The 18,638-nt window shown below is 34.9% G+C and overlaps 2 protein-coding genes across 2 annotated transcripts; both read right to left on the bottom strand.

Moving 5' to 3' along the window:
- Window positions 1–1,183: 1,183 nt before the first annotated feature.
- Window positions 1,184–12,292, bottom strand: LOC107411782 (protein SUPPRESSOR OF QUENCHING 1, chloroplastic). The gene is made up of 28 exons (XM_016019437.4): window positions 11,848–12,292; window positions 11,305–11,405; window positions 11,158–11,214; window positions 10,979–11,073; window positions 10,419–10,518; window positions 9,881–9,939; window positions 9,481–9,605; window positions 9,016–9,139; window positions 8,213–8,300; window positions 7,999–8,077; window positions 7,776–7,836; window positions 7,545–7,620; window positions 7,358–7,468; window positions 6,930–7,025; window positions 6,436–6,558; window positions 6,070–6,267; window positions 5,816–5,920; window positions 5,072–5,136; window positions 4,376–4,469; window positions 3,959–4,116; window positions 3,770–3,819; window positions 3,549–3,670; window positions 3,328–3,435; window positions 3,023–3,115; window positions 2,604–2,640; window positions 2,091–2,338; window positions 1,841–1,990; window positions 1,184–1,664 (listed from the first exon to the last, which is right to left on the bottom strand). Exons 1-28 carry the CDS (start codon window positions 12,203–12,205, stop codon window positions 1,500–1,502), a joined length of 3,246 nt encoding a protein of 1,081 aa, XP_015874923.3. The 5' UTR covers window positions 12,206–12,292; the 3' UTR covers window positions 1,184–1,499.
- Window positions 12,293–14,437: 2,145 nt separating this feature from the next.
- On the bottom strand, window positions 14,438–16,692 carry LOC107411762 (pentatricopeptide repeat-containing protein At5g06540). Its single transcript, XM_016019416.4, has one exon. The coding sequence runs from the start codon at window positions 16,609–16,611 to the stop codon at window positions 14,602–14,604; it is 2,010 nt and encodes a 669-aa protein (XP_015874902.3). The 5' UTR covers window positions 16,612–16,692; the 3' UTR covers window positions 14,438–14,601.
- Window positions 16,693–18,638: the final 1,946 nt, after the last annotated feature.

Below are 18,638 nucleotides of genomic sequence, written 5' to 3' on the forward strand. Positions count from 1 at the left end.
AGACAAAAAATCTTGATTACTTGTGCTAATTTGCTCCCTAACATGGGTTTCCAATTTTTAAGTATTAACATGTTCCTTTTTAACTATTATATTTGTCAACTAATCAACACTACTTTATGAATGCATGAATCAGACAAGCAAACTGTCTATTTGTTTCACATGTCACGGAGTAGGTTCTTTAAATTGTTAGGTTATTGACTCTCTAATGTGATATAGCACTGCTTGCAGACCTGAACCGAACTGAACCGGGCAATTATATACAACAAGAACCATGAACCGACCATGGTTCCAAAGTTCTACAAAGACCAAGCCACAAAATGACCAACAGATAAGGAACAAGTCAGAGCAGAACGCCACTTGCATAATGCAATGCATAAAATATTCAGACAACAATGCTGTTAGCAGATAAGCACGAGATTTGGTAGAACAAACGCGATTAGCGTTGCTATCTTCCAATATTATAATGCGTTTTCATTAAACAAATATATTCCTCTCATATAATATGATGTTTAGAGATCGTTTTCATATGATATATACATTTTTGTTAGGTATATAGGGAGCTAATACGCTGGTCTGCTTGATCGTATATATATATATATATAATTTTAATAACAATTACAAATAACTTACTACAGTGTAATCATTTTCTAATGAAAACAAGTGTGCACGAGTGCGTGCCTTGGTGAGCAATCTATCCCTTGCTTATACCATGAACAATGATGATAATGATTAATGCAAGCTTAATGATAAAAGCAATAGAAAGTAATATAAAAATTAAACATGCAGTCAAGGTTAGCACCTGGAAAGCAGTCAAAGGAGTGGCCAATAGCAAACAAAATGATTTGGGAATTTGACAAATCATTCAGTTGAAAAGCAATATCCATCTGGGTGTTGGATAACCTGCGGAGGCCTTGTTTATTCCAAAGAATAAGACTTACCTCGTAACAGTTTACAATTTGGTTTTATGGACAGATTTGATACTAACCCTATATACCATTAACTGCTTGGTAATTTGATTCTGGTAATGGTTTTTGACCTGCCAGACTGTGGGCCAATATTGCGTCCCAAAATCAGTGTACTAATTTCCTCTTCTTGTACAAGTTATATTGGATTCTTTGAATTTGTCAACATAAATTGAGAGGTAATTGAATTACTAAAGCTTCCCAGGAAATAAACCAAAATATTTGTTTCCAAAGACAACATAATATTCAATGGCTGTGTGTTTCCGACAACGTTATTCTTATTCCTCAAGGCCCACAAAAAATTTAAGATATTCAATTCCACAACATCAACAGGAGGGAAAAGAAGAAGTTCAGAAACAATGGTTTAGTTCCTCTAAAAGCTCTCAAATTTATTGAGCTTTAATAAAGAAAGGACTGATATTTTCATATTTTTCTCGTTGTAACCAACTGCTATTTAATTTCGTATAATATTTGCAAAATAAAAAAGTAAAAAGAAATAGCAAGAGATCTTACTATATACACTTGGTGTAAACGTTGTCATGAGGAAACTGGTAGTTGTAAGCTGATCGTTGAAGTCCTTGGCTTTACTAGATATGCAAGATTGATATCTGCTGGAGTTGATTCTGCAACTTCCTCTCGGAATGGTACTTCAAATAACAATGATTGATATAAACAGACCTCATCTTCCTTACAATAGTAGACCTGCAAAAACAATTCAAGTTGATATTATATACAAGTTAATTCACAATCTGAAAGCTTGTATCCTGGACGATCCAATTTATTAGAACAACAGCCAAAACAGTCATTGATTTAATTTTTCTTTTCTTGCAATTTTAGTTTTGGATGAGAGTTTCAAATTGCGAAAAGTTGAGCCATACCTTGCAATTTATTCTCCCCATTGAAGCTGAGGGGGAAGTTCTCCTAAAATGAACTACTGCAGATCCTTCTGGACTAAGATATCCATCCAAGGGATCAATGACTACTGCTTCTTCAGGCTCAGTCTCAACGCTAAATTTACTTCGAGCTTCCTGCATAGAATACATGGGTAATTAATAGGATTATACTGCCTGCATAGCTATATATGATCACGGTTAGGATAAAATAAACTATAGGAAAGGGATGAGGAACCTTTGAAAAATGATACTCTTCAGGTAATGATATTTTGATAGACAGGTTGCCCTCACTTGATGAGCTACCCTCAACAGTAATGGTTTGTGTGTCCGATGATAATCGCTTCCTAAGGCGTTTCATTGATCTTGACTTTTGTACAGGAGGCTGAACACCTTTCAGCTCTAGTGTAAGAAGTTCAGCTTCCTTCTTGTTTAAGTCTAGATATCTGATTACACTGTTGTTTGTATCAGCTATGAAAAGTCGGCCTGTAAAATAACGGCATAGACTGTCAAAATTAGGTTGTTGATAATTCAATAGGACAAAAAAAAAGCTCAGTTCATTTTTTTTTTTTTTTTTTTCTCATGGAAGAGATAAAATTAATTCATGTCATAGAAAAGTTTCTCCCATTGTAATATGCATCCAGAAAAACAAGCGTTGCACTTTTCAAAATTCTAATTTAATTTCAGTAATGCATCCCAATTAATGGCTGCTGAAAATTCTAGTGGCAAAAGTAGAAAAAGAAAGCATTACCATTTTCTGATTCAATGATTCCAGATGGCTCGGAAAGCTGCAAAAACATCATAGATGTATTAAGAGTGCATGTTAAGCTTCTGGTGAAGAGCAAATATACACTTATTCATCTTTAAAGAAAATGAAGCAGAAGGTTCAATTTCTAGTCTTTTTTATTTTAAAATTTTCATAGATTGTAAACGGGGGAAAAAAAATAAAAAGAAAAAAAAAAGAAAGATAAATTTTAACCCTATGTAATATGGTTGTATTTGGGCCCTTTTTTTTGTTAAAAAAGAGAATACGTGTTGAATTCTATAAAGGACAGGGCAAGATCTGATATATTTATATGGAAATTCTGGAAGCATAATTCACTATAAATGATGTTTCAGTTCTGCACCATCTCTATAAAACAAAAATTTCCATCAAAATCATTTTCCAACCTGAGCTGTTAGAGCTTTTCCATCCTTGAAACCCGCTCTCCCTATCCCTGCTAGTGTACTAACTTTCCTACTAGCTGGATCTAGCTTCTTGATCTGAAGTTTTAAAGGTAAAGAGAATGATTAAACAGGTAAACCTTACTGAGCCTAATAATAACAACAATAGTAGAAACATCATAGGAGGGACAGAATTAGCCAACAATCACTAACAGCTACTTCATATTCCCCTGGTGAAATTTGCTAAAACATTCAATCAATGTCTTTGAATGTAAATGCATTATATTAAAGGTGTTTCATTATCCATCTACCTTGTGGTTGTAACTATCTGCTATATATACTTCGCCATATTTTGTACATAAGACTCCCAATGGATGTTGAAGAAGTACTTCAGAGCCTATTCCATCATGGTCTCCAAACTGAAAAGAATTGATGTCTTATAAATATAGACATATATAAAGCAAAAATTTTTAATTGCAAAGGGGCAGTCCTTACATAATGGAAATGGTTTCTAAGATCAAACTAAAATTACCTTAAACAAATTGTCTGAGAAAACTGGATCACCACCAGCAAGCAATCTTGATCCTCCTGTTTTCAAATCAAGTGCTCGAATGGAGCTACTCTCACTATCAGCAACATAAATCTCCGTATTATCTACAAATTAACAATAATGGACAAAATCCATGTAAAACAACTGAACAATAATTAGTACTTGAAATTAATTCACCATGTCAAAGAATCACCACAGATTACCAGGAGACAATGAAATTCCAGAAGGTTGTGCAAATGATGTGGTAGTAGGGCTATCTCAATGGGGAAAGAAAAAAAAATATAAACATATTATATATCAGAATTTTGGAAATCATACTAGAAGAAACCAGACAAAAATTAATAGCATGAAAGACTTTCAATACTCTGTTGAGCATTTTCACAACATAATACCTTGTTCCATTCAAGTTTCTTTCATAACCATCACCACTAAATGCTCTGGTAATTCCATCTAATGTACTGTGCTCCCAGATTTGATGTTGACCAGCCATTGCAATGTAAACTTTCTCATTAAATGGCTCAAAGCAGACATCCCATGGAGAGTTCAGAAGCTGAAAGAAGAAGACTAGCAATTTCAAAAAATAAAAGAAGTTGATCATCCAAAAAAATTGGAAATAAGTGAATTATAATATGTTTATTAGAAGAAACTTGCCATACCTGATAACTTTAAAGGAAAAAAGGTTAACAAAATAAACACATCCAACTTGGTGAAGCACATAGCATATGGTAAAAAATGAAGGAAACATCTAGTTTGTGAACTACTGTGAATGATAATTTTAAATATATATAACTTGTAGCTTTCTGTCTTGCCTGAACACTTCCTTTTTCTCCTCCTTTGTAGTCAGAGCCTTTCGTTCCATTTCCAGCAAGAGTACACACTGTCTCATTAACAAAATCAATCTCCCTACATTAATGGAAACTATATTAGTGCAAATTGCAAAAGGACCTTGAACTTATAACAGTAATGTCATATCCAAATTCTAATGACCCTATTTACAACTCTGGTTTAGATAAATCCATAAGTCATTACTTTTATATGTCAAGCTTAAAAAAAAAAAAAATTAAGCAGCAACAAAATAATAATCCTTAAAAAGACATGTAGTGGTGTTTTAGAAAGCAATTTATTTATTTATTTTTTTCATTATTGTTATATTTTTTTTCAGCATAAGGTAGAAAGCTTATGTAAGCTTAAAATTTCAAGTTCATGCTTTGCATTTCTTTTCTTGGTATGCTTTTTTGCTTTTCTTTGGTATATCTATTGAACAACTCCTCAGAAATACACCATTCTCAGTGATGATTTTTTAAAGATTTTATAAAATGGAAAAATGATAATATAAAAAGCTTTGAATGGTTAAGCTTTCACTTTAATACAAAGGGTCAAAACAAAAGCAGCTAAAGTTGACATGAGGAGACAGTAAATGATTTTGAGAAAAAACATTGTGAAAATAAGGTCTCCTTACATGCATTGTTTTAACTATCTATTTTGCTATGAAACAAATGAGGTACCTTAAAGCATGGTTCTCAGTATCAGCAACATAAAGGAGATTCTTCTTTCTATTATAAGCTAGGCCCTGGAAATGCATATATAACCCCAAAATTATTGTGGAAACCTCCAATATTAAACATGCAAATCATGAGAGAAACAAACTTTATAATAGATGCGATTGGTAGATTTCTCCTATCCCATAAACAAGTAGCTGAACAAAGGAATTTTGTTCTTTTTATTATCACGTAGTTATCTCCTGTCTCAAACACCTATATAGTTGGTTCTGAGAAAATTTAATCTGTAAAGCTTAGAACAGATATATGTTCTACTGGGTCTCTGATATGGGAAATCTCTCTGATATGGGAAATCTTCTTTTGGTCTCAACCAAGACAACTATTTGAAGTCTATGCTTTTTCTGTAATTATAGATGGGGTTGAGCCAAAGTTACAAAGTAATTTGGATTTGGTGGATTATTCTGGTTGTTGTCGGAGGAAAATCAAACTGCTAGTCCTGTTTACGAGTGATTAATTGAGAACTAAGAAAGAGAGAACAAGAAAATGAGAACTGGAGCAGAACAGAGAGAACGATTGGGTAAGAGATTTTTTCTTTTCTACAACAATAATAATAATAATAAACAAATAAATAAATAAATAAACAAATTCTGAGCCATGGATGTAATCCAACGGCCAAGATAAATTGGTCCGCATAATAAGATTATCTGGATGTATGCAGGGGAGAACCATTGTATATGCATGATTTTTTACCTGAGGCCGATTAAAGGTAGCTTCATCAAAATTCCCATCACGTAAACCTTCTTCTCCTGTGCTTCCAATTTGGACAATGAAATTCCCATCTAGATCAGTCACCACCTGATGCCCATATGACCACATTCATAAAACTATATATTTAAGAGTTTCACATCACTTTCTGCAGTGTCTCAAAGCAGCACGACAAAAAATTTGCATGCACGGTGAATGAAGAAGAGAGAGAGAGAGAGAGAGAGAGAGAGAGAACCTACTATGCGATTATGGTTACTGTCTGAAATGAAGAGCCTGTTGTTAAGGACATCAATTGCCAGTTTTCCAGGAAACTTCAATGGAGATGTGAATAAGCGAGGATCATTATCTTTCTCTAAACTTAATGGGATTGGAGAATTGTTCAACATCTTCTTTCCTCCATAATATACAAGAGCTGCCTCCACTAAATTGTCAAGATCCTTCAACCATCGTAAAAACAAGGTCAGTGTAATATTATTCTTAGGCCTTCATTTTTTTAACTTAAGGTGGTTGTTTCCATTTGTCAGAGAAATCCAAGCTACAGTTTCTCACTCCAACACCGACTGTTTTAACACATTTCTAGGAAAAGTTAGGGCTAGTTTCAGTACCTTTCTACGACCTTCGCCGGCTAACTGTGCAAGCAGCTTACCATTAGGCCCAACAATAGCAAATGTTGGCCATGAATTCACACCTAGTTCCCTCCATAGTTGCATATCTCCATCATTGACAACCTAATTTGACAAAAATGGCATAAAGGAAAAAAAAGAAAAAAAAGAAATCCAAATGATATAGTTGTCATCAACTGTATTGAATGAAAGGAAAAAAGCTGACTTGATCCAGAGAATATATGGAAAAAGGCAAAAATTCAATCCAATTCAAGAATCAAGTAGCAAATAGGAAAAACATGTCCGGATATTCCACAGGCCCTGACTATATTTTTCAGGTGCATAGCTCTTACAGGTCCCATGTTACTTCACAAGCTGAATGAGTAACAGATTTCAAATTTACTAAAGAAAACAAACTACTGCAGCTCTAGAATACCCCAAACACAATTGAAGATTCCATTTTTGCTTATATCAGGTCTTTGAATTGAAAAGCTTACCGGGTGATTAATGCCATAGCGTAACACTGCATTGCGAATGGCTTCTAAATCTTTCTCATTATCAAACTTTGCAGAATGTACTCCCACCACAGTGAACTGCATATGCAAGAGATAACGTTCAAATCTCATACCGATGGGCCCATACTTTACAATTTTTCTAATCAACGCTTGAATTAGCCACGCAACCATTAAATGTATGGAAAAAGTACATGGTAAATCTCATTACACAACGAAAAATATAATTAATAGAAAGGTTGAATCATACTTCATAAACAACTATTAATCCCGAAAGCTTAATTTTGGATTGATGGTAACTTAATGCTCATAATAGAATATCAATTAATATGGTAAAAGCAAATGTCTTTATCATCAGTAATTTGAGATTGCTTAAAATTAAAGATATCTGAAATGAAGAAAAAGAACTTTACCGGCATATCTTTATACTTTTTCTCTAAAAACTCTAGATCTGGCAGCACATGCATACAGTTTATACAACAGTAGGTCCAAAAATCCAGCAAAACCACTTTTCCTTTCAAATCCTGCCAAAACATTTAATTAAGAAAAAGAACATATTGTGGTTTCGCCAAATAGATGTTTCAATCAGATAGAATTTACCTTACGAAACTTAAGGGGAGCCGTATTCAACCAGTCAAGTTTTGGTGGAAATTCTGGCACAGTAGGAGCAGTTCCCCTTGCACAGATAACGAAAATTCATTTAGAACAGATTACACAAATTTTCAAAGAAGTAATAACAACTAGAAATAAAGACAGAAACATGGAAGACAAAAATGAGTAAAGCAATAATGTAAATTACACATAAAAGCTGAGATGGAGAACCCTTCCTACCTTGTTTCTAAGTCAGATATATAGTTCACAAATTGTCGGATTCTTGCATTTCTTGATCCCCCTAGAACCAATAAAAGGCAGTAAGTTTTATGAATGTGTTTATGATCTTAGTAAACCAATAGGAGTAGAAAAAGAAAAGACAAAAAGGTTAACCAAAAAAGTGAAAACAAAAACGTGGCATAGGAAAAGAACATACAGAAATATAGGTTTATGGCATTATTACCTTCATTCTGTCCAAAAGATGGCTGGTTCACTCCAAACAATAGATTCCAAATAGCTTTAGGGGAAGCATATTGCATTGCCTGTGCAGGCATGGCAGTTGAATATATGCATCATGACACAAGAATGGCCAAAAAGAATATCAAAGATGCTGAAACTAAATATAAAATGAAACTGCATTTGTTGTCAAATATTCTTCTTGTCTAAGCCAGTTATACCTTCCAGTTTGAGATGGTGAAGAGAAGACAAGAAAAAGCAATTCCCAAACTGCCATATCTCAATATATTTCGCCGAGAACCCTGCAACCTGTCCATAAATTATTTCTACAGCCTCAAGTAAGATTGTCCAGAACAGTCTTTTTAAATAATTGGAAATTGGAACACAACATGGTAAATTTTTCATAGTAATAGATGAAACTGTCCATCTTTAAGATTGTCACTATGTGAAGTTATCTATGTAACGTTGCTGTAGTCAACTCCAACATTCCAGAAAACTGTTCGCCAAAAATTGCAAAGAGTGCATCTTACATCATTATGAGAGGGGCTTAAAAAACTTCACCAATAGGAACAAAGCTTTTTGGACAATCTAGCCTGCATAACCTAAATGTAGGCAGTCTACAGTAATACTAACTACATGCAGTTACCCAAAAATTTGCATACAAAGAAATGTTCTCATAGCAATTCAGTTTCTTAATTTCAGTTACAAAGCCAAGGTATTGCTATTCATAAGGTATAATTGGTTATAAATTATAATCTTGGTATGCTTTCTACTTTACAAAAAATGGGAACAGTGAGGGCAGGGTGGCATATACAATTATAACTAAAGGTCCATGGGTCAACAGGTTATAGGAAGCATGTGCTGATAGATGGTAACATGAATTCATTACATAGAATAGCGAGTAAGAGGTTATAGAAGACTTAGTTGCATTCTCAATAAAAATATCACCTTAATAAGATGTAGTACTTCTGAGAAGATTCAATTGGAATGTTACAAACTAACAAATATATGGCAGCTGTCTTACCCTCCAATTGGGAAGACCCCATCATTTGCAGCACCTACATTCTGGACTAACAAACTATCTGTACTTTGTTTGAGCGCTGCTGATGAATTTTGGGATAGAATCTTGGGTCCCTGCATCTTCACATCTGCAATGCCATGTCTTCATAAGACCTCATGTGCCAAAAAATATGTAATTTTACTTATTACCCTGTAACAAATTGCTTAGAAAATATTATTATAACTATTAAATGGATGCTTCTAACCCCACCATTTTATGCAGAGAACATGAAAACTACAAAATCATCAATTTATTAAAGTCAAAGGTTCACTTAGCAGCAGAGAAAGATGTCCAATACATAGGATGCCCATCACAAGAAAATAGGTCTTACATATATAGTCCTTAAAATATGGCACAAGTGTAGCTTCACCATTCTACATTATTAATGGTACAAAATGACATTTGCAGCATGTTCTCAGGACTACATACTATAGCCATCAGAGCCACCGCTGAGAATATCGTTAAGGGAAATATTTCCTATGTCATTCCGAATAAGTGATGGATCAGCAGTCCTTAAAGTCTCTTCTGATAAGGTAGTCTTGACAGCTATACATCTGCAAGAAGCAGAAACAGATTAGCATTTACCACATATGCGTATACCTAATTTACCAGGAATAGAAAAAAACTTTTATGCCACTGCACAGAAATGGTTGATGTTAAAAACAGATTAGTTGTTTTGTCTTGATATACAGAGTTGGGTTCAATTCTTAACCACTTAAACTTTCAGAATTAATGATAACTTAACATGGTAAAAAAGCACTAGTGTGCCACCTGTTTCGTGTCCCACAGTCAACAATACATGTAAAATATCCAATATTAACATTTTTACCTCATTCCCGCAGCTTTGGCAGCTTGCACCCCAGCTAGTGCATCTTCAATGACAATACACTGGACATATGTACGTTAAATTTATTTTAATAAGGTCAATAAATGGTCCTGGAAAAATATAAATTCACAATTGTGCTGTAGCTTGCTCTCAAAATATTTCAACTTCAAAGGACATACTGATAGACTGTGCTTGTAATGAAAAAGGAAGGGGATAAGAATTATTAAATAGATAAAATAATGTGTCTCCCAAAAACTCAAAATTAGAAATTCCTTGCCAACACTCACTTCGTTAGATGGTTTTGATGGAATTTATTCAAATGGAAAGAAAAGTAGATAACAATATCCAAACAATATGAATGATTAGTCTCTGGTAAAAACTAATAGAACCAGCCCCTTGCAAATTTTTTTTAAGACATTCACTATAGTGCTCTTAATTCTTGCCAAAATTTGCCAGTGATCAGTGCCATTTTCCACTCTCTCATTAATCAACAATAGTCTCTCAACAAGAAATAGAAAGCTATGGAGAATATGATACGCACCTCACTGACGGGCACATTCAAGATCTTTGATGCAGCTAAGAAAATGTCAGGAGCAGGTTTCAATTTTTCAAAAGCATCTGCTGACACAATAGCGTCAAACCTGATAAAAGAGGCTGGCAAAAGTGAATTAAGAATTGCTATTGCTATGCTACAAATATCATTCAAGACGTCAAGGAAAGTGCCAATCACCATATTTACATTTTCAAGTAGCTGTAATTTTCCATAAACAATTACATTTTTCCTTCTGAGATATTGCCAAATGTTATACTTTCATGCATCTCACTCCACTTCTATCCAAACAGGATTCAACTTGAAGTGAGATCTGAATAATTGTGCAGCAGTTCATCATATTTATCTTTAAGATTTCACAGAATGATGTGGTTGGAAACTGCATACGGTTGAAACTTTGATACTTCATCATATTGATACATGTTGTAAGGCATCTTGGCATGTTCATGACCATTGCGACCAAATGTAATAGTCATAAACATATAAATTGGAGATGCAATTATAATACAACTAATAAAGTTGAGAAGCACAGCATTACTAGTTTGGCTTACAGTGACAACGGCAAAGAAGCAGCAGCTAGATTTGCATCAACCTTGATACGATCAGCACTAGAGGCAACAGCAACTTTTAGGCCTTTGTTTTTGCACTGTCCAATAAAATGTCATGATAATATCATATTACTAAATGCTATAACAGTATCATCATCTTTATGGTTTATGGCCTTATGTACCTGAGTAATGAGTTCAAGGGCACCTGGGAATCCAATTCCAGAATTTGGTTTTGCATACTACAGGAAGTGCAAAATTTAGCGTTAGGTGCCAAAAAATATTGTCATAGGAACATGTCTCACTTCATTTATCGCGTAGTTTTCAATAACCTTATCCAAGTATATCTCGAAGAACCTCTTCTTTGCTGCCTCAGGATCGAATCCCTCCACGCCCTTAACAGAAGCAACGCCTCCTAAGAAGTTCGCTTCACCTAGTACATTGATGCAAAAGGGACAAAGGGTAAAAGGACAGAATTTTCATATTAAAAGTGCACACCTAATAAATTAAAGCATTTGGTTATTGGCATATTAATTACTTACACTAGAAAAAGTATATATATATATATATATATATATTAGGGCGGATAGCCCAAATTCCAAATCAGTTGTTTCTTACAATGCCCATTCATACTACTTATATGAGAGAAAAATAAATGTCATTTGAAACTTCCTACTTCAATAACACAATTCTTAAAAACAGCATAGGGTAATTTTAAAAGTAACTTGAAAATTCACTACCGCACCTCTCATTGTTTCACTTAGACTTAAGTAAATTCTATATTTGCTTAAAATTAAATAGATAACACTAAACAAGTAGTCCATCAATAACTTGGAGAAGGCCAAGCTAATGGTTCAAAGTTCAAGGTGATTCACCAGTTCCCATGAAAGGTACAAAGTCCTCCACCGTAACTTCGACCCCTAACTCTGCAAAAACATCGACAGCGGCTCTCCTAGAAGGCTCTTCACTATCGCAGAGCACTCCATCCATGTCAAAAAGCACAGCAGATACCTTCCCCCACTCACTCCCTGAAGATTTATCAACATTTTTCTCCTCAACTTTCAAAGAAGCTTTCACTACCATTTTCCGAGAAAAGACATAGCTTTTGGATCTCCATTGGAAGAGATGGCTCGGAGCTGAAATGGGTTTTGGTCCTTTTGATTTGGAATGGAAGGAGAAGAGCTTCACGGGCTGTGAGAGGGAAGGAGGAGGCGAGAGTAATTTCATGGCCATGAAGATGAGTGAAACTGATACTGTTGTGAGTGGCGGGGAGAGAGGGGCCTTGTTATACTCTATCAACAATGAGACGAAATTGACCCTTCATGCTTGTCAAATTTCCATGCAAGTGACCATTGGTTTCTTTGTCATTTTGGAATTGATTTGTACAGTAGAGGAATTTTATGGGTACTTTTGAAGGAAAATGAATTTGTATTTTAGTGGTGGAGAAACTGCTATGTTGGGCAATGCGTTTGAATAATTACTTAATTGTGGAATTTTGTTGCTGGGGCATTGGGCTGCTGGAGGTGCTGGATGGCTGTCCATTCTATGACCCAAATCACAATCTAAGAACCCAAGCTGTTCATTTTTAACAAAGCCCAAAAACCCCGTTTCAAAATTTCAACCATTAATTAGTTTTGGTACCTTGTTATTTAGGAACTCTAAAAATATGATTCTATTTTATTTATTGATAAGTATTAAAAGCACTATTTTATTATTATTCTTTTCTTAAGTTGAAGTTTACAGGAGATGGATCCATAATGGTTTTAAATGAAGATAGGTCTATAATGGTTCATATACTTTAATATCCTTTTTTTATGTGTGGATCTCAAGGGAGGTATCTATATTAGAATCTCAAATATGAAACTATGAGGTAGTTAATAGGAATAACATTTGACATCCGATTTATCGCTATGGTTTTCTTGAATTAATGAATGACATAATAACTATGTCATGCACCTCTCAGTTTTCTATTAACTTGAAATCGAGAATGAGTGAAACTTTGTGAAGAGCTTGCACTCCCTTGTTGAACCTTATAATGGCAAAATACTCAAAACCTACAAGGCATACCACCATTAAAACCTTTCCTCCCCATTATTGAAAAACAGAACCCGCTCATTTTTACTCTTATCGGCAATTTCTACTTTGCAGGCTGGCCACTTTGGAGAACATGAGCAAGCCAACCGCCTTCTCAATAGAGGCCAAGCATATTGCGATGCCTCCACTTCATTTCTGGCATTTCATAGTGTTCATATTCAAAGTTCGCCTTCTCACCATCATGATTAAACACGAACTTATCTTCTATTAATTATCTTCCTTGAATTCAATTCTCATTATCTCCATTGAACAGAGTTGGAAAACTAAGATAAGGTACGAAAAGAAAACAAGCTTTGCAATTAATTCGTTTGATCTTATAGTTGCCATTTGTAGAATTTTATTATTGTTTGTTTTAGCTACAGGTTAGGCTAATCATGAAGACAGTAGTTGTTTCTACTTGCTCTTTTCATGGCATTATCATGCATTCAAAGTGATGCCAAAACGTTCTTATTGGAGCAAGTGAAGAAAGAAAAGAGTGGGGTTGTGAATAATGCAGCAAATATTAGGCCAAAATATGAATCCGGGAATGCAGTAAGTAAATCGACAATGGTAACAAGCAAAGCAAATGGTGAGAATTCGAGCAACACTTCTGCTGACAAGAACAACGGCAAAGATGAGTAGAATTAAAGTTACGGAAATTATGGCAATCCTTCAGAATCAGACTTATCAACAGAATCTCACCATAGTTACACAAACGATTGCCCACCTAATAAAAACTTGCTGAGCACTTGTTCTATTGAGATAGATGGTTTGTATATATATATATATATATATATCGGATTGAAGAAAGGAGAAAATAAGAAATAAAATAAAGTATCAGAAATGAATGCATTAGGCAGTAGTACTATGATGTCGATTCCTGGATGCATAGCCAATATATTGGAGTTGAGTTTGTGTAATAGTATTGGAGATTATAAGGTGTATTATGTAAGTTGTGGGTTGGATGGCCTTTTGGCCCATTATAGTTGTTAACAATATCAGGTTAGGTCTTTAATTGTCAAGGTTAGGGCTGATGAGTTAGTATGAGTAATAGCACAAAACGATCACTTGAAAGAGAATTGAAGCACTTTTAAATAGTTAAAGTTGGTTTAGTGAATTGTGAGTTTTTTGGTACATTAGACTAAGTCCTCTCCAGTCTCCACTTGAACACCACACTGCCAATTAAAGCAGTAAAAAACTAATAATCTCAATAAATTGAAACACCTGCTTCATGAAAAGCTCTAGTTGTGTCTGTATGAGTGAAGAGAAAAAGAACTCAAGAAGTTAAGTTTTTATTTACTTTTGCTATAGTGGAAACTGCACATTGAATTAGTAATACTCTAGGATGAGAGAATTATGAGTTGATAAACAGCAAGATCTGAACAAGTACCAGAGTCAAAATTGCAACTTCCATTAGGATCACTTATACAAGACTACCTAATATCATGAGCTCTGTTTCATGTTTCATTGCCTTAGATCCGAAGTTCTATTACTGCCTACTGTTATACATGCTCTCCTTGTACTGACAATTTTTACATTTATAGTGTAAGAAAACTTTACCAGAAATCATTACATGAACATCTTCCATTTCTAAAACAATGATACCTCGCACGGTCTCTCACAATTATCTCCCGGTTGTATATTTGTGAAATGAGCTTGGTGGCAGAGTGGCAATCTTCACAGACCCTCAAGTTTTTCACAATTCGGATGGTGGTTCCTGGCTTTGTGTTAAGAAGCCCAAAAGCGATTGCAAGCTTTTCACTGTGGTACTGAATTGCAGTTTCTTTCTCCTCCTCTTCAATATCAAACAAAACTTGGGAGGTATTTGGTGAATAACCTTCCATCTGCAGTTTCTCTATGATTGTTTCCAACTTCAAATAGATCTCCTTCATCTGTGGATGTGATCCATCACCCATTTTGAATTCGTGAACTGTTCCATCTAAATCAATCATGCTGACTCCAGGAATTGTCTTTATCCCCCTTTCCTTCATCAATTTTCTTAACTCTGCAATATCATCCCATCTTCCCGCCTTCGCATAGATATTAGATAACAATGCATAACGGCCACTATTCTGGGGTTCTAGCTCAAGCAAAGTCCGTCCCACTTTTTCTCCCAGTTCAATATTTCCATGAATCCTGCAAGCACCTAAAAGTGCCCCCAAAACGGCTGCATTAGGTTTCATTGGCATTAAACTTATAAGCCCCTCTGCCTCTGCTAACAATCCTGCCCTCCCTAAGAGATCAACAGCACACCCGTAATGCTCCACCTCTGGCTCAACACCAAACACTTTCTTCATAGAGCTCAAAATCTTGAGTCCATTTTTGACAAAACCTGCATGAGCACAAGCATTTAGGACATTCACAAATGTAATTCCATTTGGTGTCAACTTATTCCTCTTCATCTTGGAGAAAAGCTCAATGGCGTCCTCTGCTCTCCCATGCATAGCAAGCCCACCAATCATAGCATTCCAAGTAAAAGTTTCTTTGTCACTTATATTCTCAAAAACCTGCCATGCCATGTCTAGCCGCCCACATTTGGCATACATATCCAACAAAGCAGTCCCTAATACGGCATCCAACTTCATAGAGTTCTTTTTAACATAAGCATGAATCCACCTCCCTTGATCAAGTGCACCCAAGTTGGCACAGGCAGCTAGCACACTAGACAGTAAAAATTTTCTTGGCCTAATTTTCTCTCTTTGCATATGATGGAAAATTTCCAAGGCCTCCTTGAAATACCCTCGTTTTACATAACCATCAATAATAGCACTCCAAGATATTTCATCCCTTTCATTCATCTCATCAAACACCTTCCTTGCATCCTCAATCATCCCACACTTAGCATAGCCACTTATCATCACATTCCAAGACCCAATTTTTCTACTTGGCATATGCTCAAACAACTCTTTAGCTGCTTCCACATCACCAAACTTAAAATACCCATCAATCATGGCATTCCAACAAACAACATCTGATTCCCCTGCCTCATCTAGCATCCGCCGAGCCTCCTCCAGGAGTCCAAAAGATGCATACATTTGAATTCCAGCACTCTTAATATGCCCATCTCCACTAAACCCATGTTTCACAACATGACCATGTACTTGGACACCTTCCTCTGCTGCTTGTTCTAGCGTGCAGGCCTTGAATAATGGAGGGTAAGTGAAATTATTAGGCCTGGCATTCATGGCCACCATTTGAGAATAAAAAAATATCGCCATAAATGGCTCGTTGTTCTCTAAACACCCTTTAATCAGTATATTCCATACAAAAACATTCGGGTTTGATACAAAATTGAAGACCTTCAGAGCAAAACCGAGGTTGCCGAATTGAGGATTTGTATAGCACTTGAGTAAGGTACCTGCTACATAATGGTCCTGGAAATGACCTGACCTTAGAATAACAGCATGGGCTTGCTTGAGATGTGGAAGGGAAGTGGTGCATTTTGTGTTCAAGAGGTCTAAGACTGTTTTCTGAGAGAGTTTGGAACTGGGCTTGGTCTCTGTGGAGAATTCTTTTGGTTTGAGATGATGAGGAAGATTTGTTGTGGTGGTGGTTGTTGTGCTCATCTTTCCTCTCCTCTTGCCATTCAGTTTTGGCCACGGGACATTTTGCAGAGTACATATGAAAGCGACAAAATATTTTGGTATTGTTTATTGTTGGCTAGCTTGCGGTCTTATATCAAAATAAGCCATTTGAAAAAATAATATAAAATAAAAGTACCAAATTCAATCCATTTTGATGGCAAGAAATGGTAATAATGAAAGCTTCCATGTTCCACGAGTAATCACGCAATTTTTTTTTTTTTAACCAAAAAAAAAGTACCTGACAAAATAATACCTCTCAAAATTAACTTTAAAAAGCCCACTTCGATACAAAAATTATCAAAATGTTGTCTTTTAAAAATTAAAAAACATTGTTCATTCCTTATGTGCTATAAGAGCTATTTTTTCATATCAAAATTACTATTAAGTTTTTATTTTTATTTTTTGATTTTATTAAAAATTAAAATTTAAAATTATATTTAAAAATTAAAGCAATGGTATAAGAGTACGATCTAAAGAGCTATGTTATAAACTTATAAACTGCTTGCTTAATCATATATATGTAACATGTAAAAATTAAAAAAAAAAAAAGAAAAGAAAAGAAAAGAAAATGTTAAACAAATAAAAAAAAAAAAGATGATCTTCATTATTATTTTGGTTACTGTTAGCCAAGATAACAAAAGCCCAAACAGAAATACAAACAATTAATAAAAGGCAAAGGCCAATATAAGAGCACCAGATTTCTCGGCCCAATACTCTAAGCAACCTCGGGAGACTATCCAGAAGAAACTGAGGAACTATCTGGAAGAAACTATGTACATAATTTTCTACGTGTATTTCTTATCCATATATATCCTTAGGCAACTTCCAGGAAGTTTCCCTTTATATATTTTATTATTTTATCAATTAACGGTCGGATACTAGGAGCTGATGTAATATGAATTATGTAATATAAATATATATATATCTTAAAAGGAATGAACAGTGAAGATAGAGACATCCATTCCTTCATTGCGGCGGAAAATATCTTTCTTCATTTGCAAGGTCATTTTCGAGGTTTTAGTTGAGAAGAAGTTTTCGTATATTTTGTAAGTTCCTTTCTTTTCAAACTCCTTTTTTTTTTTTTTGGGTTGGCTCGATTTTGTTGATAAGCACTTCCATTACTCTTATTACTTTTTGATTTGCATGTGTCTGTTAATGAAAGAGTTTGGCTTATCAAATTCACTGTTTTATATATGTATTTCGGCAAAATTGCTTTCTCTTTATTACTTATAATATACAGCTGTCTGAGCTAAGCTAGGTGTCAAGCTATAATGGGTTGTTAGAATTCAAGAGAAGGCTGCCCAATTGTTTAACGATGTAGAGAAGTGAGAGAATAAGAAGAAAAAACAGTGTGTTACAGAGAGGGGCTGAAAAATCTGGACACATAAGTGGGATATTTTCTCTAAGGGATTTTGAGAGGCTGTGAGGTTGGTGAGTGACTTGTAAGTACCTGGTAAGCGGAAATTTAAGACTCTTTGATAGAATATTAGATAATGGTGTCCAACCGGATTAGGTATAGCTGTGCATTATCCTATTAGCTATACTATTTATCTTTATCTACAGTGATATATTAGCTCACAAGAGTTTGTATCTATATGGTAACTTGTACAAGCTTTAGATAAGTCTCCCATCTCTTGTATATATTTCTGGAACTTGCACGTGAAATACAAGTCAATTACCTTTGGTTATTTCATTTATTTTTAATATTTTACATGATATCAGAGCCTTTCTAAAGCTCCAACGAGTTATTTCTTTTGATCCAATGGCCAACAACTCATCTTCCATTATGTCCTCTGTTGTCATTCCTGCTCGTGCTATTCCCAATTTTACAGATGTTAGCCTACCAAATTATAACTTTCATTTTCGTTTGGAACAACATAATTATCTTATTTGGAGATCACAGATGCTACCTGCCATCATCGGAGGTAACATGGAATCGTTCATTGATGGAAGCTTGCTTCCTCCACCAAGTACTATTATGGTCTCTTCCACCAGCAATGGACAAAGTG

The sequence above is a fragment of the Ziziphus jujuba genome, chromosome 10, assembly GCF_031755915.1.
Source record: "Ziziphus jujuba cultivar Dongzao chromosome 10, ASM3175591v1".
Lineage (NCBI taxonomy): Eukaryota > Viridiplantae > Streptophyta > Magnoliopsida > Rosales > Rhamnaceae > Ziziphus > Ziziphus jujuba.